At 42.7% G+C, this 25,037-nt stretch overlaps 1 protein-coding gene and 1 non-coding gene across 10 annotated transcripts in view; both read left to right on the top strand.

Annotated features, from left to right (window-relative positions):
* The window catches only part of htt (huntingtin), a 34,738-nt gene extending 10,315 nt beyond the window's left edge, over window positions 1–24,423 (top strand). For 4 of the 9 annotated variants that reach the window (XM_051945267.1, XM_051945265.1, XM_051945263.1 and 1 more), the window contains 50 exons: window positions 496–752; window positions 835–974; window positions 1,133–1,196; window positions 1,823–1,923; window positions 2,060–2,206; window positions 2,424–2,544; window positions 2,654–2,799; window positions 2,963–3,144; window positions 3,278–3,495; window positions 3,643–3,769; window positions 3,866–3,990; window positions 4,081–4,191; window positions 4,340–4,417; window positions 5,795–6,018; window positions 6,164–6,242; window positions 6,388–6,549; window positions 6,635–6,690; window positions 6,854–7,002; window positions 7,213–7,349; window positions 7,455–7,571; window positions 7,948–8,070; window positions 8,175–8,434; window positions 8,581–8,723; window positions 8,874–9,102; window positions 9,343–9,484; window positions 9,809–9,988; window positions 10,111–10,287; window positions 10,569–10,645; window positions 10,955–11,090; window positions 11,262–11,384; window positions 11,676–11,889; window positions 12,022–12,167; window positions 12,347–12,524; window positions 12,607–12,708; window positions 12,880–13,064; window positions 13,141–13,267; window positions 13,407–13,510; window positions 13,789–13,943; window positions 14,027–14,166; window positions 14,277–14,362; window positions 14,479–14,609; window positions 14,719–14,851; window positions 15,956–16,111; window positions 16,301–16,491; window positions 16,820–16,934; window positions 17,329–17,542; window positions 19,147–19,366; window positions 19,601–19,763; window positions 21,153–21,313; window positions 21,392–24,423. In XM_051945267.1, the coding sequence (XP_051801227.1) occupies window positions 496–752; window positions 835–974; window positions 1,133–1,196; window positions 1,823–1,923; window positions 2,060–2,206; window positions 2,424–2,544; window positions 2,654–2,799; window positions 2,963–3,144; window positions 3,278–3,495; window positions 3,643–3,769; window positions 3,866–3,990; window positions 4,081–4,191; window positions 4,340–4,417; window positions 5,795–6,018; window positions 6,164–6,242; window positions 6,388–6,549; window positions 6,635–6,690; window positions 6,854–7,002; window positions 7,213–7,349; window positions 7,455–7,571; window positions 7,948–8,070; window positions 8,175–8,434; window positions 8,581–8,723; window positions 8,874–9,102; window positions 9,343–9,484; window positions 9,809–9,988; window positions 10,111–10,287; window positions 10,569–10,645; window positions 10,955–11,090; window positions 11,262–11,384; window positions 11,676–11,889; window positions 12,022–12,167; window positions 12,347–12,524; window positions 12,607–12,708; window positions 12,880–13,064; window positions 13,141–13,267; window positions 13,407–13,510; window positions 13,789–13,943; window positions 14,027–14,166; window positions 14,277–14,362; window positions 14,479–14,609; window positions 14,719–14,851; window positions 15,956–16,111; window positions 16,301–16,491; window positions 16,820–16,934; window positions 17,329–17,542; window positions 19,147–19,366; window positions 19,601–19,763; window positions 21,153–21,313; window positions 21,392–21,605 (7,466 nt within the window). In that variant the 3' untranslated portion in view covers window positions 21,606–24,423. The other 5 variants (XM_051945266.1, XM_051945262.1, XM_051945269.1 and 2 more) reach the window with 4 other exon arrangements.
* Window positions 4,485–4,614, top strand: LOC127533502 (small Cajal body-specific RNA 14). The gene has a single exon (XR_007941238.1). It is a non-coding gene; the product is annotated as a small Cajal body-specific RNA 14 (non-coding RNA).
* Window positions 24,424–25,037: the final 614 nt, after the last annotated feature.

Below are 25,037 nucleotides of genomic sequence, written 5' to 3'. Positions count from 1 at the left end.
ATGTAGGATCTCACACTGACATTGTATTAGGAAGGAGAATTGAACACCATGATGTAGTGAAGATGGAATGTGCTTTGGTGAAATGCATGAGGTAATAATGAAACAACAATGCACAAGTTTGAGATCTCAGATTGAATGTAGCTGTACAGGCATAAGATTTGATGCAGATGTAAATTGTTGCAGGTAAATTAAACTGTTGATTAAACACAAAATTGTTTGATCTACTACCAAGACTAACTATTTTACATTTTGATGGACAATGATTTTAATTTCCACCCACATTTTGGGTTGAGATGATAGGAAAAGCACATGTGGCCTGAGTACAGTTATGCAGGAAAATATCAAGACTAGAATTTCTAATTTGATCTGCCAACACATCTTGTTTGAAAAAAGGCTTGTCGTACACTTGTCAGTTGCAAAATGCATAAATTGACACGTTTTTGTGTGCCGTCAACATTGTCTTTGACCATGCTCTCTTTCTCTGTACCCCTACAGAGCAGCAGTATATCAGTGATGTTCTGGGCCTCATTGACCATGGAGATCCTCAGATCAGAGGGGCCACAGCCATCCTCTGTGGAGCCATCATACAGGCCGCTCTCACCAAAACACGCTACAACATACACACTTGGCTGGCCGGTGTGAACAGTGCAACAGGTAACCCACTGTCCCTGGTGGACTTGGTGCCTTTGCTCCAAAAAGCTCTGAAGGATGAATCCTCTGTCACCTGCAAGTTGGCTTGTTCTGCAGTGAGGGTAAGATTAGATCCATTTGAATGAGATAGTTATCTGTACTCTGAGTGAATGTGAGTCTGATCTTTTTTCCTTTGTGTTTCAGCACTGCATCATGACGGTGTGCAGCAGTACACTGAGTGAGCTCGGCCTGCAGTTGGTAATAGATCTGTTTGCTCTGAGGGACTCCTCTTATTGGCTCGTTCGCACTGAGCTCTTGGAAACTCTGGCTGAATTGGATTTCCGGTAGGATAAATTTTTCATCTTTTTGTTTTAAAATCTCTGTAATCTATACCTTAACAATGCCTGTTAGATACAATGTCTCATTTAAAATGAAATACCTGCCTTTGCATTGCATTACCTATATTGCCTAATATGGATTTTCACTTTTTCCTGTGTTTTAGATTAGTTAATTTCTTGGAGAGGAAAACTGAGGCTTTACACAAAGGAGGTCACCACTACACTGGGGTGAGTTCTCTTTTTTCTTTTTGTATGTCTTTGTTCAGTTATGGCATTATGTTTTTTGTAATTGTTTTAGTTTTAATCTGCCAATGGGACTTAAGATGGAAATTGGTCATACGGCTACAACCTCTCATATTTACCTGGACATGTACATTAATACTAATAATTAAAAAAGATAAGATAAACATAAACACAGGGATGTGATTTTTCCACGAATTTGTGGAATTCCGCTTTTTTTCAGGGATGGGAATTTACCGCGGATTTCCGCCGATTTCATTTATTTGAACGCCGATTTCACAAGTTTGAACACTTTATTGTCGCTGATACTCCCGCGCGATGGTAACGACGTTAACGATAGCTTGTTAACGACGATTGTAAACGGCCCAGCGATTGGAAGTCGCTGGGCCGCAGCCGCCGCACCCCCCCCCCCCCCCCCCCCCGCCCCCCATCAACAACTTTCCGCTAAAATCAGAACTTGCTGATCCCATCCCTGTAAACAGTCTGCATTCTTTGCTGTGTAAAATGTCAGTCTTGAAGTGTTTTTAGACATCCAGCCACACATGTAGAATTTTTAGTTCTCAGCATTCAGCTGCTGATGGTGGTCCTAATTTTCTTCTCATTTCTATGTCTAGCGTCTGCGACTGCAAGAAAGGGTCCTGAATGATGTGGTGATACGTCTGTTGGGAGATGATGATCCAAGAGTACGGCATGTTGCCGCCTCGGCTGTCAGCAGGTGCTGTACATCTAGTGTCTTCACTAAGTCATACATTCAGTACACGCTAGACTTCACTTTAATTACAGTTTTTTTGCCTCTCCCTTATTATTATCTTCAAAACCTTCTCTTGTCTCTGTGCCTGTCTCTTTACCAGACTGGTTTCCAGGTTGTTCTATGACTGTGATCAGGGCCAGGTGGACCCAGTGGTGGCGATAGCTCGGGACCAGAGTTCAGTCTACCTGCAGCTGCTTATGCATGAGACACAACCCCCCTCCCAGTTCACAGTTAGCACAATCACAAGGTACACATATGAACACTCTCTCTTGTTTTTCATATCACACCTATTAAAGTCAGCTATTCTCAGTGTTATAGATCTGTTTTTTCTTTGTCAGTCTTCATTTTTAAGCCTTTCATGTATTTTTCATGTGATCAGAACTAGTTTGATCTTAAAGTTTTAAGTGTTTGCAGTTTCAAAAGTGCTGTAGGAGACTCAGAACACTTTTTTAATTGTCTGCCAGAACATACCGAGGCTACAACCTGTCCAACGCTGTGTCGGACGTCACATTGGAGAACAACTTGTCCAGAGTTGTTACTGCCGTCTCCCACGCTTTCACCTCATCTACCTCCAGAGCCCTGACTGTAAATTTCAGCATAACACTGCTCTTTTTTGCCTGCTCTACAACAAGTTCCTGGTGTGTATTGAATTGTATAACATATTCAAATACTATTCTTCTGTCTCTCTCTACAGTTTGGCTGCTGTGAGGCCTTGTGCCTCCTGGCTTCAAATTTTCCAGTGGGCACTTGGAGCACAGGCTGGCACTGTGGCTATATTAGCTCCAGCAGCCACTTTTCTTCCCGTTCCAGTCTCAACCGCAGCAGGGGCAGAGCTCTTAGGTTTGTGTACCCTCTCCCACTCATGAATTCATTTTTTATTTCTTGATTTAATGCCACCCTCGTTGTAATTTTATTTTGAGTGACATTCGTCTTGCTTTTCATTTTGATTCCTCTTCCTCTATATTCCCGATTATCTTCCATTCTGGTCGCCTCTGTTGTGCAGTTTGTCACAGCCCAGCAGCGCTCCAGCCTCTTCGACCGCCTCGTCTGCGCCTGACACTGAGCGGAGGACTCTGACCGTAGGAATGGCCAACATGGTGCTCTCTTTGCTATCTTCTGCCTGGTTTCCACTGGATCTCTCAGCACATCAAGACGCACTCTTGCTTTCTGGCAACCTGCTTGCTGGTGGGTAATTTGCATGAAAATTTCCCCATGTTTTTAATGTAGCTTGAAATTACATCCAGCTTTTCACGAAAGAAAAACTTTCCAATGGACGTAACCTGTTATTGACTAACCGGTCTCTTAATCATGTTCCCAGCTGTGGCTCCTAAATGCATGCGCAACCCTTGGGCTGGAGAGGAGGAAGGCAGTAGCGGGAGCACCAGTGGAGGTCCAAATAAGATGGAAGAGCCTTGGGCGGCACTGTCGGAGCGCTCCCTGGTGGCAATGCTGGAACAGCTCTTCTCCCACCTGCTGAAGGTCCTCAACATCTGCGCCCATGTGTTGGATGACACACCACCAGGACCAGCAGTAAAGGCAAGTCAGAGGAGGGATCGTGTTATTTGGTTTGATTTGCTCATTGTCAAAGCAAATATTTAAGCCACATTTCACTTGTGTTCATCTACTGCAGGTTTGTGCACTATATTGAGTTCACTTTTTGTACTCTCGCTTCCTCATCTTCAGGCTGCTCTTCCCTCACTGAGCAACACCCCCTCCCTCAGTCCCATCCGTAGAAAAGGCAAGGAGAAAGAGGCTGCTGAGCCCAGTGCTGCCCCAATGAGCCCAAAGAAAAGCAATGAGGTCAACACAGGTACATGCACACCTCCCCATCCTCCAGCACAGTTCCAGATCATCTGAGTGTCTGAATATTTCATAAGTGGGTATTTGCGGTTGTTTTTGTGAGCAGGCAGACCAGCAGACAGCGCAGGGTCCACAGCAGTAAACAAATCCACCACCCTCGGCAGCTTCTACCACCTGCCCCCCTACCTCAAGCTCTATGATGTGCTCAAAGCTACACATGCCAACTACAGGGTCAGAACACTCATCATTGCTAAAAAAGTGTTTTTGCAGGGTTTTGTAGCCTGAATGAAGGTGGCAGTAATGGTGTTTGTTCCCTCTTAGGTGACGTTGGACCTCCACAGCAGCCAGGAGAAGTTTGGAAGTTTCCTGCGGGCCACCTTGGATGTTCTGTCTCAGCTGCTTGAACTGGCTACACTACACGACATCGGCAAGGTATCGAGGATTTTATCAGCTCTTTTCAACATTCACTTGTTAATATTAGTGGGGTCAGGTTGTTGGTGGTCTTTGGTAAATAGATTAAATGATGGATGAAGTTGCTTCCTGGACTCAATAGAACATAATGTGTTTTATTTTCCGTTAGTGTGTGGAGGAAATCTTGGGATACCTCAAGTCCTGCTTCTCCAGAGAACCAACCATGGCTACTGTTTGTGTACAACAGGTCAGTAATCTCTGTGTTTACGCCTCAACTGTATGTTTCATTATTTGGACTGTCACATTTATTGCGTGTGGCAGTCTTTATGGTTCTAGCACTGAGCAGTGTGCTACAATCAGTGTGACTCCACACAGATTGAGGCTGGTTCCTGCCGACAGGGCCTGTAAAGTCATTGGTTTCCCTGTGCGATGGTTCCATACATTATTGTTGGGAAGTGAGAGTAGTATCTAAGAATTTATATCTGGTATGCTTCTAGTGGCAAAACTAGTTCCCCGGTTCTCTGATAATCTAACTAGAAGCAACAATGAAAAACACTGTGGTAAGGGCAATTTTGAATGATAGAACAGCCCTTGAAGTAATCTGGGATGTACCGTTCCATCTCAAAGGAGTGAATTCAGGGCTGAACAGCGATTAAAATGTGACTGAAGCAAGAAAGGCCCTGAAGCTGCTTGGAGTTATCAAAGGATGAGATTTTGGTTATGTCCATCCTTATTATTATCCCCCGCCTCCACAAAGTGGAAAAGGGAGATATAGGTTTGGCCTCCGTCCGTCCGTCCGTCCGTGCGTCCGACATGAAGGGGACAGCTTTTCTCGGAAACTGTTAGAGCTAGGATTACGAAATTTAGTGTGTAGCTTCACACCATGGACACCTTGATCAAGTTCGAAAATGAGACCTGTGCGATAATATTAGGTATGGCCCTTGATCACTATTTTGGATGTAGACTCATAGACATCACATGTGGTGGGGGATATTGATGACCATGTCGTCTTGTTACATCTGTGGTGTCAAGAGCTCAGTGGTCATTCACAGAATGGCAACGATGGCAAAATGTAATGATCTGATCAGTTTTGAAGATATGAGGGTTTCCCGTTGGTCTGATTTAGCCAGGCTGTCTTCAGCCAGGATATCGGGACATGCATTTCCACCACCTCATGTGATGGGACAGGCCCACTGAGCTGCGATGGTCTTGCTTAGTTGCAGCGTTGATCATATGTCAAATCCTGACTATCATCTGTGTGTTTGTCTATGGAGCTACCAAGCACTCCCTGCTCCCAGTATTTTGTTGGTTCTGTGTTTAGTTTAGTGGTGCTATTCTTTAGTTAAAACAAGCTTAATCAATCAGATGAGACCACAGTCTGCACTAATTCACCAGATTAATTTTAAATATCGCATAGAGGAGTGGTCCAAACTGAACTGGCCGCTGTGAGCTTAAACTTTTGTGATTTGTAAGAGGTTTATGAGACATCACTCGAACCTATTAGATGTAAAGACTAAGTTGGATGATCCAGTTGATGAGTTCAGTTGAAGTTGTGTTGTTTTAGTTTTAGATGGTGTATTTTCACTTTATTTCTTGCTCTAAAAATTGATGTCTTATTCTCTAGTTATTGAAGACCCTGTTTGGGACCAACCTGGCCTCCCAATATGAAGGTGTCCTGAGTGGACCCAGCCGTTCCCAGGGCAAGGCTCTCCGTCTCGGCTCTTCCAGCCTCCGACCAGGCCTCTACCACTACTGCTTCATGGCTCCATACACACACTTCACCCAGGCTCTGGCTGATGCTAGTCTTCGCAATATGGTGCAGGCTGAGCAGGAACAGGACACCTCTGGGTGAGCAGAAGCCACACATATCTCACATGGGAGCAAACGTTCACATTTGTGTGCATGAGAACCCATGCATCCAGATAAATACACACCAACAGGTTTGTTCTGCAGGATATAACAAGATTTACTTTTTTCCCCTTCATGTTTTCAGATGGTTTGATGTGATGCAAAAAGCATCCAATCAGCTGAGGTCCAACATCGCAAATGCAACACGTCACAGAGGAGATAAGGTACACTCGCATTGTCCTGCTGCTTTTTCCAAACTAAAATTGTGCTGTGAATTTCTAAAAAACATGCTGTAGAACAAGATACCGGGTGTTGCTTACGTGGGCTACTGCTGTTCTGAAAGCTGTATTTTTCTCTCTGATTTCCCAGAATGCCATCCACAACCACATTCGACTGTTTGAACCGCTGGTGATCAAAGCTTTGAAGCAGTACACCACCAGCACCTCTGTGGCCCTGCAGAGACAAGTGCTGGACCTTCTCGCCCAACTTGTGCAACTCAGAGTCAACTACTGCCTACTCGACTCAGATCAGGTAAAACCCACACATGCACATTTTTGCCTGAATTTAACTTCAAATTCTAGAATTCTTCTCACTAAGACATTTCTGTACATTTCAGGTCTTCATAGGCTTTGTTCTAAAGCAGTTTGAGTATATTGAAGTGGGACAGTTCCGGTAAGTTTTCTTCTTTGTCTGTCAGTGAATCCTGTATGATACCTATGTATGAAATCTTTGTAGTTACATAAATGATTAAAGCTTGATTCCACTTGCTGTGTGATACCTTTAATGTTACAAAATTGTCCTGTGTACTAAAATAACTCTTCTACTTCTCGCACAGAGATTCTGAGGCCATCATTCCCAGCATCTTTTTCTTCCTGGTGCTGCTGTCTTATGAGCGCTACCATTCCAAACAGATTATCAGCATCCCCAAAATTATTCAACTCTGTGATGGCATCATGGCCAGCGGCAGGAAGGCTGTCACACACGGTGAGAGAACACACCACACACAATCGTGTATTTCCCTTGTAAGATTTTTTTTTTTTTATCCACTAGTGATGATGCTGATTTCCTCTAGTCGTAAGGATGTTTTTATTGAGCTCCGTAACTTCATAATGTTTTCTTTGGTGGTAATGCTCCTCCTAGTTAACAGGAAGGCAATGACTGATATAGATGTACTTACTTTCCTTCTACCTCCAGCTATTCCAGCCTTGCAGCCGATAGTTCATGACTTGTTTGTCTTGAGGGGCTCAAACAAAGCAGATGCAGGCAAAGAACTGGATACACAGAAAGAAGTGGTGGTTTCTATGCTGCTCAGACTCGTACAGTACCATCAGGTATGGTTACAAGTAGATGCAAAGAGACACCGCAAGTTAAAGTTTGTCAGACATTCCAGCTGCTCTTTTCTCTTCCTTTCATGTACTTTCACCTGTGTATTGTAGGTGCTGGAGATGTTCATCCTTGTACTGCAGCAGTGTCACAAAGAGAATGAAGACAAGTGGAAGAGATTGTCCAGACAGATTGCTGATGTTATACTTCCCATGATTGCCAAGCAACAGGTAGGAAACTGTTTGCAGGTGTGTATTTGTTCAGTCATCTCTTTCATCTGGATGTTCAAACGGGTACATCATAGACGTGTTTCCATAATGTATATTTATGGTAATTTTGAAGTGTTTCATCAGAAAAAGTTGGTTTGAAACAACAAAATTCTAATAAATTGTTTAGATACTCGCTTGTGGCAGTTTTTGACTTTTTAAAAAGAGCTATGATGTGCATTATGGGAGATGGAAACACCTTTTTTAGTAAATTGCGATGTAGCAAAACTTTAACTCAAATGACTAATCAGCAATTTTCACTTCTTTCAATGTGTGTCGTAAAATGATTTAGCAGTTTATATTCATTTCAATATACATATTTGCATTTTTGTCCCCACAGATGCATCTGGACTCTCCAGAGGCACTGGGAGTGTTAAACACACTGTTTGAGACTGTGGCCCCTTCCTCTCTCAGACCTGTAGACATGCTGCTCAAGAGTATGTTCACCATTCCAGTGACCATGGTGAGACATCTAAACTGAGATATAAACCACAATAGGCTTTTAACACCATGTGTACTTTTTAGTTGAGCAATTTTTAAAATATTTTACATGACTTGTTCCTCCAGGCATCCGTAGCTACAGTCCAGCTGTGGGTTTCTGGTATCCTGGCAGTGCTCAGGGTACTAGTCTCCCAGTCCACTGAAGACATCGTCCTGTCCCGGGTCCATGAGCTCTCACTCTCCCCACATCTCCTCTCCTGCCACACAATCCGCCGCCTGCATCAGCAGAGCCTCTCCCCCAATGGCCAGCCTGCTGCTGACACACTCACTAACCAAGAGGCTAATGGTGAATCACAAAAGGCTCCACCTGAGGAAACCTTTGCCCGGTTAGTGAGTGTATTTATTGTATGGCTGAGTTTCAGAACATATGGGAATCAGGAATGTTACCGCTGCCACTTTGCTCCCACATGTCTTTCTCTACTTTCCTTTATTCTTCTTCCACCTACAATGTCTCCTTCCCGCCTCCATGCAGGTTCCTCCTTCAGCTGGTAGGCGTCCTGCTGGATGACATTTCCACCAGGCAGGTTAAAGTGGACATTACTGAGCAGCAACACACTTTCTACTGCCAACAGCTGGGCACGCTACTCATGTGTCTCATACATGTCTTCAAAAGTGGTGAGAATATGCTGTTTTTTGTATTTTTATGAGCGTGTCTTCTTCAAAAAGTGAATGCTATGTCTTCTACTGTACTACATGTTTCTAAATGTTTGTGCTTTGAATGTAGTTTTTGAACAATATGCATTTTTGTCTTCGTTGTGTTTCCAGGAATGTTTCGCAGGATCACAGCTGCAGCTAGCCGTCTCTTAAAGGGCGAGAGTGCTGGTGGACAGACGGGCACTGACGCCACTCTCTTCTACCCCTTAGAGGGTCTGAACAGCATGGTGCAGTGCCTCATCACTACGCACCCATCCCTGGTGCTCCTCTGGTGCCAGGTCCTCCTCATCATCAACTACACCAACTACTCCTGGTGGGCTGAGGTTCATCAGACACCCAAGTAAGAGAAGAGCGAGGAGACCCATACATGTCCAGTTTATTTTTGCACAGAATGAGTGGTTGCAATTCTCTGTAAGTGAACACAGAATATATGTGACCTAAACTGCTTCCCAAGAGACCATTGGGATTTCCTGGGAATTAACTCTAAATTAAATTTGCAACTGAAAGAAACTGCACACAATCATAGCACTGTATCTTCTTTCATCAATGCTGTCCCTGTCCTTTCTTTTCTTTCTATCAGAAGACACAGCCTTTCATGCACAAAGCTGCTAAGCCCACACTCCTCAGGGGAAGGTGAAGAGGACAAGCCTGAGTCCCAGTTAGCCATGGTCAACAGAGAGATTGTTCGCCGAGGAGCCCTAATCCTCTTCTGTGACTATGTGGTAAGACTGCTAATAATGTTTACTACACAGTATGCTCATAAGTTAATTGAAAATATGCCAAGATACATTATTCAAATGTCGAAAACCTTGGTTGCTTGAACATGCTAGAAATTACATTTACAAATGTCAAAGCAGTACTAATGCTACTTTCTTGAGCAAAGAAAGTAGTTCATAACGGCAGGGCTGAAGTTTAAAATGCCAGAAAGAAGTGTCCCAAACTCTGCTTGCCTTAGAGCGCAACACCTAATTCTCTTTGCGGCATCCGTTTTGCAAAGTGTCTCACTCTGTAAAAAAATGTATACCTTTATGCTGCTGCCGTTTTAGTGTCAGAACCTCCATGACTCCGAGCATCTGACCTGGCTGATTGTTAACCATGTGCGTGACCTCATCAACCTTTCCCATGAGCCTCCAGTGCAGGACTTCATCAGCGCTGTCCACCGCAACTCGGCTGCCAGCGGCCTCTTTATCCAGGCCATTCAGTCCCGCTGTGACAACCTCACTACTGTAAGATAAAACCACTTTATTTGTCTGTTCTGCCTTTCCCACGTTTAATGTAATATTTTGTCATGTTTCTATTGTTTTTTGTTTCTTTCCTGCCTCCCTCCCTCTCTCTCCCATGCTTGTAGCCAACCATGTTGAAAAAGACTTTGCAATGTTTGGAAGGTATCCACCTCAGTCAGTCTGGTTCTCTCCTGATGCTTTATGTGGACAAGCTGCTCAGTACACCCTTCAGGGTTTTGGCTCGCATGGTGGACACACTGGCATGTCGCAGGGTGGAGATGCTGCTGGCTGAGACACTACAGGTACAGTTCGATGCTGCATGAGTTTTATTGTCATGAGAGTTTACATGCAAGCTGAACATGTGATAAAGTATTTTGTGTCATATGAGCTGTTAAAGGCTTATAAGAACATTACATCTCTATAAATGGATAAACACAACTGGATACAGGCTTCTTTCTGACAAATGGGGGGATGGGGGAGAGTGGTTTGAATTTGTTATTTAGGAAAAAAGTGTTGAAATATTGTACAGTTTTGTTGTTTGTTTGTCATGTCTCTCATTATGTTTATCTTCTCACCTTTTCAGAATAGTATAGCCCAGCTGCCTCTGGAGGAACTGGACAGGATCCAAGAATACCTTCAGTCCAGTGGCTTGGCTCAGAGGTAAGATTGTACTTTGTTTTGCTGCTGACTTTTGATAACTAGTCCTTGCTAAAATGGTCTTGTGTTACCCACCTGCTCAGACTAAAGCCAAATATATGCAAGTTTTGGCAGTTTTTGTTGCTTGAGTTTTCCAAATAATGCATACTTCTATATAAAACTCTTCAAGCTGACTTAGTATAGTCAGTAATTAGCTTAAAAACATCAATATGTATATGTAGATTACATTTGCCAATTGTGGTATCTCAGGCCAAGATAATTTGACATAATTAACAGCTAGCATGGTATATCCTCTGCTCATTTCCATTACAGGCATCAGAGGTTCTACTCCCTGCTGGACAGGTTCAGAGCTACTGTTGCTGACACTAACAGCCCCACCCCCCCAGTGACATCACACCCCTTAGATGGAGATCCACCCCCTGCCCCTGAACTGGTCATTGCAGATAAGGTAAGGAAATGGAGACTCAGGTGGTCTGTACAGTCTGACAAACCTGGATAACCAAGTATATCTAAATTTCTGGCATCACAAAACTACTTCTGCTCATCCTCCATTTCTGAAAAAAGGAACCAAAATTGGATTGCATATCTATCTTGGATCTAATTCATATTTTGTTTTTAGGAGTGGTATGTGGCTCTGGTGAAGTCTCAATGCTGTCTTCGTGGAGACGTTTCCCTGTTGGAGACAACAGAACTTCTTACCAAACTACCTCCCGCTGATCTCTTCAACATCATGAGCTGCAAGGTAATGCAGATGAAATGGATAGCTAAAATATTCAAATTTCATTTTCGAGTAAAATATTGTCATACGCCATCTGCATAATAAAATGATAAATGGGCTGCACCTACACAGTATAGTGCTGTTTAACCCAGTCACACACTTGATTGTGACCCTGTGATCAGTGGACTACCTGCTTTACAAACTGATCCGGAACTCCTGCATGTGGATGTACTGATTACTTCACAACTGCAAAGTTTTCTATGATTTCTTTGTATAATAACATGTGGACTTTGACTTCTGTTATTTTCTTCCCAGGAGTTCAACCTTAGTCTGTTGTGTCCATGCCTGAGTATGGGAGTGCAGCGGTTAGCACGGGGTCAGGGGTCACTTTTGTTGGAGACAGCCTTGCAAGTGACCCTCGAGCAACTAGCAGGGGTCACCGGGTCACTTCCTGCCCCACACCAGTCCTTCCTGCCGCCGCCCCAACCCCAACCACAACCCTACTGGGACCAACTGGGTGTTGTTTATGGTGAGAGTGGGAGGGAGGGGCAGTGTGGGTTCAAAATTGGAGTGAGACTTATTTAACTAGCAAATTTGATCTTTTCTAAGACTCTCATTTTTTGCTTCTCTGTACAACATACTGTTAAATTGTCTCTTTCAGATCAGCCAGGCTTCTACCCCAGGGTTTTGTCACTTTGCAGAGCGCTGTCTCAGTATCTGCTGACTGTGAACCAGCTACCTTCTTCATTACATATTCCCTCTGACAAAGAGCACCTCATTACCACTTTCACCTGCAGTGCCACTGAGGTAAAAGACCATATATTAAACAGGACATGTTTGCTAGCCTGTTGAGAGCTCCACATGGTGCTCTTAAATCAGAATAATCAAAAAGAAACCATTTTTCATAGCTTAACATACTTAACAAGCTTCCCTTGCCAAGGTAGTCGCTAATATTTAGCTTACTATTCTTACCGCTCTTTCACCAGGTTGTAGTGTGGCGTCTGCTCCAGAACCAATTGCCCCTGAGTGTGGACCTGCAGTGGGCTCTGTCCTGCTTGTGTCTGGCCCTGCAGCAGCCCTGCGTCTGGAACAAACTGTCCACACCAGAGTACTCCACACACACATGCTCCCTCATCTACTGCCTCCGCCTCATTATTGTTGCAGGTAATGACGACTGCATGATATATTTGTATATGTCTTGTTATTATGTTTCTTTGTTATAAAACTGGTTCCTTTGGCTTTATAGTGGCTGTAAGCCCTGGCGACCAGCTGCTGCATCCTGAAAAAAAAAAGACAAAAGAAGAGAGAGATGCTGAAGGAGACCAAGTTGATTCTGCACATGCCGCCCGTGAGAAATCATTTTGAAACTGAATCAAATTGCTGGGTTGTTTCCTGTGGTGTTTGTTTTTCAGTGCTCTGTCCTGCCACTCTGCTTGATGCTAATTATTACGTTTCTTTGTTGTGTTGTTGATCTCAAGTGAAAGTTCTAGGGGGATGTAAACATTTCTCTGTGTTGCAGACATGTGCGAGTGGCAGGCATGTGAGATCATGGCAGAGCTGGTGGAAGGCCTGCAGAGCGTCCTTTCTCTGGGTCACCATAGAAACTGTGTGTTCCCCGCTTTTCTCACACCAACATTGCGCAACATTGTCATCAGTCTATCCCGGCTGCCTCTGGTCAATAGTTACACCCGAGTACCTCCACTGGTCAGTATTTAAAAGAAACAGTGCTGGCCGTTGGTATACATTCATGTATTTGTTTAAACGCTACGTGTGTGTTCAGGTTTGGAAACTGGGCTGGTCCCCTCAGCCAGGAGGAGAGTTCGGCACAACGCTGCCAGAGATCCCTGTGGACTTCTTGCAGGAAAAGGATGTCTTCAGAGAGTTTCTCTACCGCATCAACACACTGGGTATAAAGAACACTTAGATACACTCACAAAGTTGACTTTTCCCTCACTCTGTACTGCACCTCATTACAATGATACCAATATTACTAATTTTTGTTCTGAATGTAAAACGTTTTCACATTTGCACTTGCTTTATGTTTAGGCTGGAGCAGCAGGACTCAGTTTGAGGAGACCTGGGCCACTTTGCTGGGGGTGCTGGTCACCCAACCCATCACTATGGACCAGGAAGAGGAGACGCAGCAGGAGGTATGGACACAACTCGAAAAATATTTCACTTCTAAAAGCATGCTGACTGTTGGTAGCAGTCATAGAACAGGAGACTTCATCACTTGTGTACTTCTGTAGTAGCTTACTTTGATGGATGCAAGCATTTATGTTTTTCATCTACATGTTCATAGATGCTTGTACTTCTATGAAAATTTGCTTACAACATATGCAGAGAAACGCTGCAACAAACAGTGGGAAACTCATTCTCCTTCCGTGCCTTTCCTATCATCTGTATTTTTTCATCCATTTGTTTCCAGGAGGACTTGGAGCGTACCCAGTTGAATGTGCTAGCAGTGCAGGCCATCACCAGCCTGGTGCTGAGTGCCATGACCCTGCCCACCGCTGGCAACCCTGCAGTCAGCTGTCTGGAACAGCAGCCCCGCAACAAGAGCCTCAAAGCCCTGGAAACACGGTAGCTATGTGACTGTTTTCTGTTTACTTTGTGGAAGCCTAAAATAAGCATGTGGTGAATGGATTGTTCTTTTGTGTGTCCAGGTTTGGAAGGAAACTTGCAGTGATTAGGGGTGAAGTGGAGAGAGAGATTCAGGCTCTTGTGTCGAAGAGAGACAATGTCCATACACATCACCCGTACCACGCCTGGGACCCTGTGCCCTCGCTGTCAGCAGCTTCCACAGGTAACAGGAAAACTTCATTCACACACCCCTTAACCCCAGCTCCTGCACTGACATATGCCGCGAGTTTAATTTGACAGAGTGAGTCGCCTTTTTTCTTGTATTTGTTTCAGCAGGTACACTGATCAGCCATGAGAAACTGCTGCTTCAGATTAACACAGAGAGAGAGATTGGCAACATGGATTACAAACTGGGGCAGGTAAGCAAAGCATGAGAAAGAGGAAGTGACAATGGGATGCCTGAGAAACAATGTGTAGGATAAAAATGTTGATATCAATATTTAACGTGTATTTTGATTGGGCATTTCGTTCCCAGGTCTCCATCCATTCAGTGTGGTTGGGTAACAACATCACTCCTCTGAGGGAGGAAGAATGGGGTGAGGATGAAGAAGATGAGGCAGACACTCCAGCACCCACCTCTCCACCAATATCTCCTATAAACTCTAGGTTGGACAAACACACAATTACAGATTCATGTACGTTCTATAGAGTTCAGGAGGTTCATTCACTGAGATAAGCATTCACACCCCTATCTACTGTCTGTCTTTGCTTTCAGGAAGCACCGTGCAGGAGTGGATATTCATTCATGCTCTCAGTTTCTCCTGGAGCTCTACAGCCAGTGGCTAATCCCTGGCTCTCCCAGTAACAGAAGGACCCCAACCATCCTCATCAGTGAAGTGGTCCGATCGGTGAGCTACGATGCACATGCTCTGTCTTTTTTCCACCTGTTCTGTAGGGTTCACTACGAAGCACGTTTGAGACAGACCGGCTTTTTTTTTCATTAACTGGGTCGACAGCATCTAAAACACAGTTGGAGATAATATCACGGGGGTGGTTATATAGGGTTTATAAGGGTAAAACTAAAAAGTGCTTTTACTGCTGATTCAAGAGAGAAATGCTGGTAGGAAATTGTTAATTGTGTAAATTAATGTATTTCATTTTCCACTCCGTGCACTTGATGTCTGTTGCCCATTTGCCATGCCACAGCTGCACTTAATTCTTTTCAACTCGGTACTCAAGAAGTGCTTTTAGGACTGACACTGTCCCGTAATGGGTAATTTGTGACCAAATCAAAGTGAAAATTCGTGTTATTGATGTAGCATTCTCTGTGATTAGTACCAATGGACTAATTAACTTTCTAATCTGTGCATTAATAGCTGCAGTACCAGCAGTGTAAAATAAACTTGGCAGGAGATTGGAACCAAACATAAAAACATTTCTGCATTGTCTGCATCACCAACAGAACACATGTGCGACATAGCGCATACAGTTTTTCTTGTAAGTACATGCTTTTGTTCAGTAGCATTACTAATGTGTAGCTTAGCAGTCTTACAGGTATAACTTCCTCATTCCACTGAGAGTCCATATCACTGAGAGAATATGGTCTTGAAAAGAGTTGATAAAAGGGCGGTGCTTCTTATAGATGATGTAAATGCCAAACTCTTAACAGAACCACTTGTGGAGCAGGTTAGCTGTGAAGCATTAGTTACCATGGTGATCTAGTAAGGCTATAAGCGAACCATCTTCCTGACATTAAAAATTCAGACATTAGGGTCAACATGCTTGGCTTTCCCCTTAATCTGACTTCGTAGTGCAACCGTCTGCACATTCACATGAGTGAAGGATTGCTTACTATTCTTTGAAACTAGACAGTCTCACCCAAGTGTATTCTCAAAGACTATACGGCCCTCCGCTCTTTGATTTCAACACATCTAAAAAATATTTGAAGGGGAGTAGGTTGAGCTGAACTTTTTTGAATTTATTTTGCATGTTTTGCTTGTCTTTCTCTGCAGCTGCTGGCGGTGTCGGACCTGTTCACAGAGAGGAACCAGTTTGACATGATGTTCTCCACCCTGATGGAACTGCAGAAGCTCCACCCACCAGAGGATGAAATACTGAATCAGTACCTGGTACCTGCCATCTGCAAGGCTGCTGCTGTTTTGGGCATGGTGAGTGGAGCTGTGTGTGATGGAGGTGGTGGTAATTTGTATGTAGCAGTAGTGTACTATCTAACTGATACTCTATTGTATACACCATTTTAAAATGCATATTTTAAGATGTGAACGTGTCTTTGTTATCTTTATTGTGTTGTGAAAACAATATAAAGAATATTGTTTAAAAAAAAATGTATATTTTAGGACAAAGTAATCGCAGAGCCTGTGTGCCGCCTGTTGGAGACGACCCTGCGCAGCACCCACCTGCCCAGCCGTATGGGGGCCCTGCATGGGGTGCTTTATGTGTTGGAGTGTGACCTGCTGGACGATACAGCCAAACAGCTCATCCCCACAGTCTCTGAATACCTTCTATCCAACCTCAGGGCTATCGCTCAGTGAGTATGGCTCTCATCCTCTAGTATCAAACACATGCAGACATTGACCTCAGTTCATCTTCTAATGAGCTGAACAGATGATGAAAGAGCCTTAGGGAGCCAGTGTCTTAATGTCAGTGTGTGAACCCCCACCTTTGCACCATAAGAGGATCTTTAAATCAATTAGTTGTTATCCAGCTTAATAGGGGTGATAGAAGTAAGTGCAGTGCAGCTCTTGGCCCCTAGGTGCTGCCTTTGGCATTTCAGAGAAGCACCTACTGGCCTTTCTGTTTCACCAGCTAACTAATTTTGTTCTGCTTGCTCTGTGTCTCCTTTATCTGTTCTGCAGCTGTGTGAACCTGCATAACCAGCAGCATGTGTTGGTGATGTGCGCAGTGGCCTTTTACATGATGGAGAACTACCCTCTGGATGTAGGGGCTGAGTTTATGGCTGGAGTTATACAGGTACAAAGAAACCGAGGAAAGCAAACCTTGATGTGTGATGCACATTTAACACAACAGAATGAAAAGAGAAATATATATTACAGAAACAACTGTATTTTCTTGAAAAAAAACTTGAGAATCTACACATACACAGATGAATGTGTATCCAGATCATGGTAATCCTTTGACCTTCAGTGTAAAGCAACTGGACTTTCCGTTAAGGCTCTTGAAACCTAAAACCGTTTTTTTTTTTAACCAAAGCTCTTAAGATTCATCTATGATTAATGGTGTGAGACCACAAATTTAATAGAAGTTTGATAACCTGAATGTGTTTACATTTAGGGCAGTGTGCATTATTTTTGTCCCTTTCTGTGTAATGTTTTCTATCTTTTCTCGTGCTTCTGTCTCCTTCCAGTTATGTGGTGTGATGGTGTCGGCCAGTGAGGACTCCACTCCGTCTGTCATCTATCACTGCGTGCTCCGTGGTCTGGAGCGCCTCCTGCTGTCTGAGCAGTTGTCACGTGTAGACGGGGAAGCGCTGGTCAAGCTCAGCGTGGACCGAGTCAACATGCCATCACCACATAGAGCCATGGCTGCCCTGGGTCTCATGCTTACCTGCATGTACACCGGTAAGCAAGGTTTTAACACGACTGCCTTCTTAAAATCCACCAAACGTGTGTTGCAGTGTTGCATGCTGACTTATTCATCAGCATGTAAAACATTAAGACTGGTGCTACCATTATTGCTTCTGTGACTGACCTTAACAAAGAGCTGCACACTTGCTATAGCATCAAGCTAGCTGGCTAACTCACCTGCTTGGATAAGTAGTCGTAATAGTTACATTGTCAGACCTGACTAATACATAAATGCTTTCCGCAGTAAGGCTGTGTCCTGTTTCCTCCTCACACTCTCATCCTAAACCCCTTCCTTTTTAACAGCATGCAACATGTAAAAGTCCCATTTTTCACTGAAGCTACTGAACTTCTGAGTATTACTCCAAAACGAAGTGTTTTGAAAAGGGAGAACTGGGCCAATCTATACAACAGGGTAGGAATGTATTGCTGCCCTAAAGCCTACTGAAATACTATACGATCGTGTGCATGATTGTACATGGCACAATAGCATGCAGCTGAATACATACTTTGCACTACAGCTGCACTCTTATGGCCAAAATAACCATAATCCATAATCCCCGTTTCCTATCACAATATTTTTTTTAATTGTAGGAGTTTGTCTACATGGGCTGTGTTCTTTTCGTGGAATTTTGTGAGCGCAGCATGTGTTTCAAAAGTCAGTATTGCAGTTGATCATGCTTAATTAATTGTGGGTTGCCAAAGTTTGGAAAAATATTATTTTAATTGTGTGACCCCAGTTCACAAACATGACCAACAAATGACCATTTTATTGTCAGCAATGCATGAAAAGAGCCTTAAATATACAATAACATTATTTCAGTTTCCACCTTAGATTCATGATCTCACTATATACAGAGTGTACAGTTAACCACTGTGCTGTCTCTCTTATGAGGTTTCCACTGCGTTCACATTTCTGTAGTACAAGAAGACCCCAAAATACTTCAAGAAACACAATTATTACAATAGTGCCAGTGATTTTTCATAGTTTGCTGTACCGTTTTTTTCCCTATCAGATTTACACATCTGCCCTCTTTACACCCACTATCAGAACTATGTGTACATGTACTCACAAACCTGAAGTCTCTCTACAGCATAACAGACCCTTTAAAAGCTCAAACCTGTTTCATTTAACATTAAATACTCCTGCTTGCTTCCTGCATGCTGTGCATATTATATGCATACCTCTGGTGTACCCTACCTCTAACCCTTACGTTGGCCCCTACTAACTTTAGCAACTCTTAGCATGTTATTATCCATATGCTAACAGCCTACAAACATTCCTTTGTTGCTAAGAGCTAGCCAGCCAAATCTTTCAGTATACCCTCGCTCCTGTAGCTGAATCACATTCAGGTCACAGGAGAGAAATATAGTACACCTGGGAAACATGGCCTTGAAAATCTGCAATACTTTCAGCACCAGTCGTTTATAGAAAACCTTAAGAATTTCATTTAACTTAAGGTGGCTCCCAGAAATTTACCAATTTTCTGTTTGAGGTCGTCAAAATTCTGATCTGAATCTTGTGATGTGAGTGTCCCGACTCCCAGTCTAACCTTTACCCCACTGGTTCAACCGGTGCTACCCCCTTCTCGTCTTCTCAGCGGTGCTTGCGTCGGGTTCAGACGTGACAGGGGTTAGAGGTCAGGTTGACTCTGGCTCTGCTGTTGCGGAGGCGGTGGGCGTCACGGCGGGTCATGTTGGTTTCTCCTCAGGCAAGGAGAAAGCCAGCCCTGCCAGCCGCCCTGCCCACTCTGACCCTCAGGCCCCAGACAGCGAGTCAATCATTGTTGCCATGGAGAGGGTCTCTGTGCTCTTCGACAGGTATATACTCCCACACGCACCCTTCATTATACAGAAACTTCACACAGTATTTGTAGTCAAACCATACACATGAAACTTTTATATTCCAGCTTTTCTTTTTAACTTCTAAGCCTTTGACCTCTGGAGGTTTGTGGAGTTCAGAAATCATTTTATTGTGGCAGCAGATGGAGTTTCTCACAAACACTAACTTGTGTTTCCTCTCCTCATTGCTCTCCTGCGGTTTCCTGTTTGCAGGATTAGGAAGGGTTTACCCAGCGAGGCTCGGGTGGTGTCCAGGATTCTGCCTCAGTTCCTGGATGACTTCTTCCCGCCACAGGACGTCATGAACAAGGTCATCGGAGAGTTCCTGTCCAATCAGCAACCTTATCCTCAATTCATGGCCACCGTCGTCTATAAGGTCAGACATGACTGCGTGCATATGAAGGAATCAGCCATTTGTGCCGAGTGATAGGATTAACCCTCTGAATCTTAAAACCCACAGGCAGTTTTGAAAGGCATGTTGTTTTTTTTAAATCTGCAAAATGATTACACTATTTGTCAACCGTAAATCAGAAAATGATTTTCAACTTTCTGACAGTCTTTTAACTTGATAGTGTGACTTTTGGTTTCTCAGAAAAATTATTCAAATCTAAGCTTAAAATTCCATTTTGTCTTTAGTCACTGTATTCTACATGTTTTTTAAAAAAAGTTCTCAATAATAAAACATTTGAAACAACCAGATTCTGTACAAAAAAAAAAAAAATTCAGCGCTCCTTGGCACAATCAAGAAGTGACTCAGCTGCAACCAAGAATCAAGTGAGTCAGCTGTTCACCTGAACTGCAGGCTGTGTTTGCACAGAGCAGATAGAGACAAGTATAGAGTTCCTCTACTTCAATCCATGCTTGTACTGTTTCCATTAGAGGTGCAAGACTTTATATCGCAGTAAAAACGAAGCCCACCCTGAGTAAATATGAGACAGAAGCAAAATGCACCCAGAAACTACTTGGGGTTAAGAGGGCTCATCACTTGTTACAGTGTTCTGTACATCAAGCTGTTGCTTTGTTGAATCAAATTGCACAGAATTTTAATGAAATGTCATCTCAATTAATTTTTCACTTGGTATCACTTTTTTGACAATTTGCTTTTTCCTGATCTGAACAATATCAAGTAGGAGCAAAGATGATGGGTTTAAATTATTTTCATTGGTATGTAAAACAACGAATAAGTGAGATCAGCACAATTAGTAGAATTGCTGTAGAGCAAATAATTCACAAATGTTTACATTGAAAGAGAAATCATCCTTTAACATATAAATGTTGACTTTTGTTGTGCTTTGCAACACAAGTCTACATCTGGCAAACTCATTTCTGGAAAGTACCTTCTAAGAATCTACTCCCATGTGGTGTATTTCTTGCCTCCAATTGATTTAGAAATCACTTTCGGGTGGTAAGTTGATATTAATTGAAAAGCAGCTTTTTATTGTCTTCTAAATTTGGAAACTGAAATCAAATCTGACAGCGGAGTGAGTGCCTGAGGGAAGTGGTGCATGAGAGTCACGTAGTATACTGTTATCAGAAAATGCACACATCCTCACCACAATCAGCAACTGAGTATTTTGTAATAAAAATACCAAATAGTAGTCAAATTTTCCTATTATCTTTCTGTACTGCAGCTAAAGCAGTCTTTTTTTTTTTTTAAAGAAATTTGATGATTCTTATCATGTAATGGATCTTGTATTTGTCTTATTTTGTTGAATTGTTCTTTCTTTGACTCCTGCCTTTCTGTCTGCTGTGCATTCATGTCCAGGTTTTCCAGACGCTCCATGCTACAGGCCAGTCTTCCATGGTGCGAGACTGGGTGCTGCTGTCTTTGTCCAACTTCACTCAGAGGACACCAGTGGCCATGGCCATGTGGAGCCTCTCCTGCTTCTTTGTCTCTGCTTCCACCTCCCAGTGGATCTCAGCCCTGTATCCTTAAATGGAAAAACGGTGGTTTTTGGTGTAAATGTAGTTGTCTGTTGTCCTTAACTCCTCACTTTCAACCAGACTGCCACATGTGATCAGCCGAATGGGATCCAGCGAGGTGGTGGACGTCAACCTGTTCTGCCTGGTGGCCATGGATTTCTACCGGCACCAGATTGACGAGGAGCTGGACCGCAGGGCTTTCCAGTCCGTCTTTGAGACCGTGGCCTCGCCAGACAGCCCTTATTATCAGCTGCTGGGCTGTCTGCAGTCAATCCACCAGGATACATCGCTTTGAGGCCAATGGACTGAGACGCAGAGAGAGGTCAGGAGGAAGGAAGCACAGAGAGAAAAGTGGATTAGAGTGAGATGTGGTAGGGTGAGAAATTAGATCTCCATATACACTTCCCCTATGAGTTGTGATGGTGGGAAAGAATGGAATGTTTTACTAGAAAAACCTACTGTAGCCTCATCCTTTCCCCCCGCCTCATTGCTAATATGAAATAAGTAGAGCTACTGAACTCACCAGGATGAATTCAGTGGATGACCGAACGACATCTGAATCCAGTTTTAAATGTCAAATGTAAAAGGGGCAGTCCTTAAAAAGGAAGCGCGAGCTCCTAAATCTATATGAAGGACACTGGCTGCAAAACTGTGGTTCTCCCCAAAACAACCCCCCAACCCTTTCCAGAGCGATCTTCAAGACATTACAGCACCTTGAACACTTCCTACCCAGCACCTTTTATCAGAAAAATATATAAAGATAACGTAAATTGAACACAAAATTGGATTTGTTTATTTTCCTGTGAGGACTTGCTTGAGTATTGTGATGTCAGTAAAATAAAACAGACAAAAAAATAGAAAATGGAAAGTATTTACTATATTTAAAGTTTCAATGCATCTATTTTTCAGTGAGTTTTGTTAAAGAGTGCTTACGGTCTGACTAGGATGCTGACACAGAAGGGTCAGACACGCCTGCTTGATGTTGTCAATATTTAGTATATTTCAAGATGTTTTTATATTTAAGTTACTTGTGGTCATTCTGACACACAATAGTTGAACAGTAGAATATTGTATGTGTAAGAATGATCATAAATAACCATAGCCTCTTTTTTTCATGAGAAGCATTGATTTGCAGTTGTTTGTCACTGCAGAAAGTGCGACTCGTATCTGCAAGTATTCTGGATGTTCTATCGAGAAGGCAAAGAACTAAAAAGGTATATACTGAGCAGTGGATAAGAAGTGACACTTTCTGACACTTTTCCAAATTCATACATAGTTATAAGTGTTTAAGCGCCCATATAGCTTCACCTAAACAAGCAAGAAAGTACCAAAATTGCAGTGATGTCGTCTTCTTTTTTCAACCAGTAGCAGGGGAGGGAAGGCAAAACATTTCCTCTTATGATTTTATGCTAATGCTTCTGTTTTGTCTTTCTCTCCTCTCTTTGCAATCTTGTACGCTCCCTGGTGCACCTGAATGATTCCACCAGTCCATTTCTTGTACTTTTTTAATTCTCAGGACGTAAGATGTGACTATATTGTTGTTGTTGTAATAAGACTGGAAGTAATTTACAGTCCTCTTTAAATGGAGTTTCCTTCGTATCTTGTAAAAAGCAATTGTAAAGTAACAGGAAAGCCATGGTGCATGATAAAAATAAGGACCGTGTAAAGACGAGGGAGCTTAGACGGTGCGATAATGTCATGCCATTTTCTTTTGTCTTAACACACGTACGCGTGCGCAAAAGAAAATAAAAAATCTGTGACTCAGCAGACAGCAGAATGCAGAAAGCTTCAAGCTTATAGTGTTTTATCAAAGACTTGACCTTGAGTTGCCTGGGAGCGTGCTGGGCTTCGTTACTCTGTACATACACTTGCCTTAGATCTAACACTGAATATGTATGTCCTGTACACTGAAGGCTTGAAAGCATGCTTACTGCTATTTTCTTGCATTGTCTTTAATACTGTATTTCCATGGGTACGGTTGCCATGACTGTTTGTGTGGAAGAGAAGCAACACAATCCAAAGGGAGCTTTTGTAACCTTGGCGACCAACTGCAGCTTTGACAAATCAACAGACAAGGAAGTGTAGCGAAGTGATGCCACGTCACAGCAGGAGTTTTTTTTTCTTTTTTCCCTGTTTTTGTTGAGCTTTAAATATCGTTTTTGTCTCGCTTTTAAGATTGGTAAATATTTCATCATTCATCGTCTTTGTGCAGAATATTAAACACACACAGCACTTAAAAACTTGAAGTTCTTTTCATATTGATGTTAGGCGCTTTCTTGATATGCAATGAGTCCTGCAGTAAGTAAACATCACCAAGAGTGGGATGCTAAATATGTTACCACTTTGTCCAACTTTAAAGGCAATGAATGGTTTCCTTTGATCATGTCAAAAATCATGTGTTCACACAATAAATGACTGAGTCCTCTGTTATTGAAATTCCAATGTGAGGCCACGCTGAAGCAGATTAAAGGATCCTAAATAAGTCCTGTTTTCAAAGTCATTTTGAATTTGTGGGTGTGAGAAGAAGAAATTAAGGGTGACAGAGATCTTTTATTTTCTGCACTACTACTAATGTTCATTCAAAAACAGGCTGAAGACAAGTTTCTTTTCAGGTTGTCTTTTTCTATCATCCCCAGGCAGAACATGAGCAAAGGAGCCCTGCAGGAGGTAATACGATTACCCACAACTCTTTTGTGGTTTTGGACAAAGGTCATGCTCAAGTGATTTAACTCGCTTCCTTTTAAGGCTTTATTTTTCTTCCACATGAAGAATAGAAATCCGAGAATCACTGCTTAAACCATTTCTCTGCCATGTTCTTTAGATAATGTTATCCGTCTTTGATGAGCATGTCGGCGCTTGGGTTTAAAGGAATACCTCTTTACCCTTTCTAGAAAATACAGTTTGCCTCCATTTTCGTTTGGATGCACAGGCCGAGAGAAATGATTCCCTAGATGTTCCTCACATTGGATCCTCGACAAGCATCAGCCACATCTTTTTTCTTTTTATACAATTGCCTGTAAAAACTCGACTGAAAGAGATTGTGTATTTCAGTAAAATTTTGAAGAGATTAGTCACTGCATCATGGTCTGTTAGAAATAAATGATTTAAAGATATTCCTTTGTGAAAGCAGTAATTTAAGCATGATGTCAAACCAGCTTAAGGTGTTTTATGTTTGCAGATAACCATATTACAGTCATGACTGCCTGACATCTGCAGGATCTATTGCGCGTCTCTAACACAAACAAATTGAGAGGCTTTCTGCCAGAAAGAGCAACTTGTTGTCAACCAATTAACCAGAGAAGCAACAAATTGTCAACCTGAGCTTGTGAAAAAAACTGTGCTTATTAAAAGACCGGAACTGACCTCAAGTTATCACATTTGTACAATTTCCTTTTCTCAGCTGAACAGTAATTCCCTTTTATAGACTCCACACTATGAAAACACACTCTTGATTTACAGCACCCATTAAGATAGGAGGTTCATGATTAAAAGGTATTAACAGGATTACCAGGCAGCTGCCATATGGTTCATGAAGCACTAAAATCACGATGGAACAGGTTTTAAGTGAACTATACATGGCAAATGGCTGCTGAACTGTGCAGCTTTGCTTTTTTCTTTTCTTTTTTTACACAAAGACATTACAGTAAACATGCTTTTGTCCCACCCTGTTTTCTATCTTGTTGAATATTTCATTGCAGCTCAGGATAGCAAAATTTGAATAACTTAT

This window comes from Acanthochromis polyacanthus, chromosome 3 (genome assembly GCF_021347895.1).
Source record: "Acanthochromis polyacanthus isolate Apoly-LR-REF ecotype Palm Island chromosome 3, KAUST_Apoly_ChrSc, whole genome shotgun sequence".
In the NCBI taxonomy this organism is placed as follows: domain Eukaryota; kingdom Metazoa; phylum Chordata; class Actinopteri; family Pomacentridae; genus Acanthochromis; species Acanthochromis polyacanthus.
The sequence above is the reverse complement of the archived record's forward strand: the minus strand, read 5'-3'. Positions and strand labels throughout refer to the sequence as shown.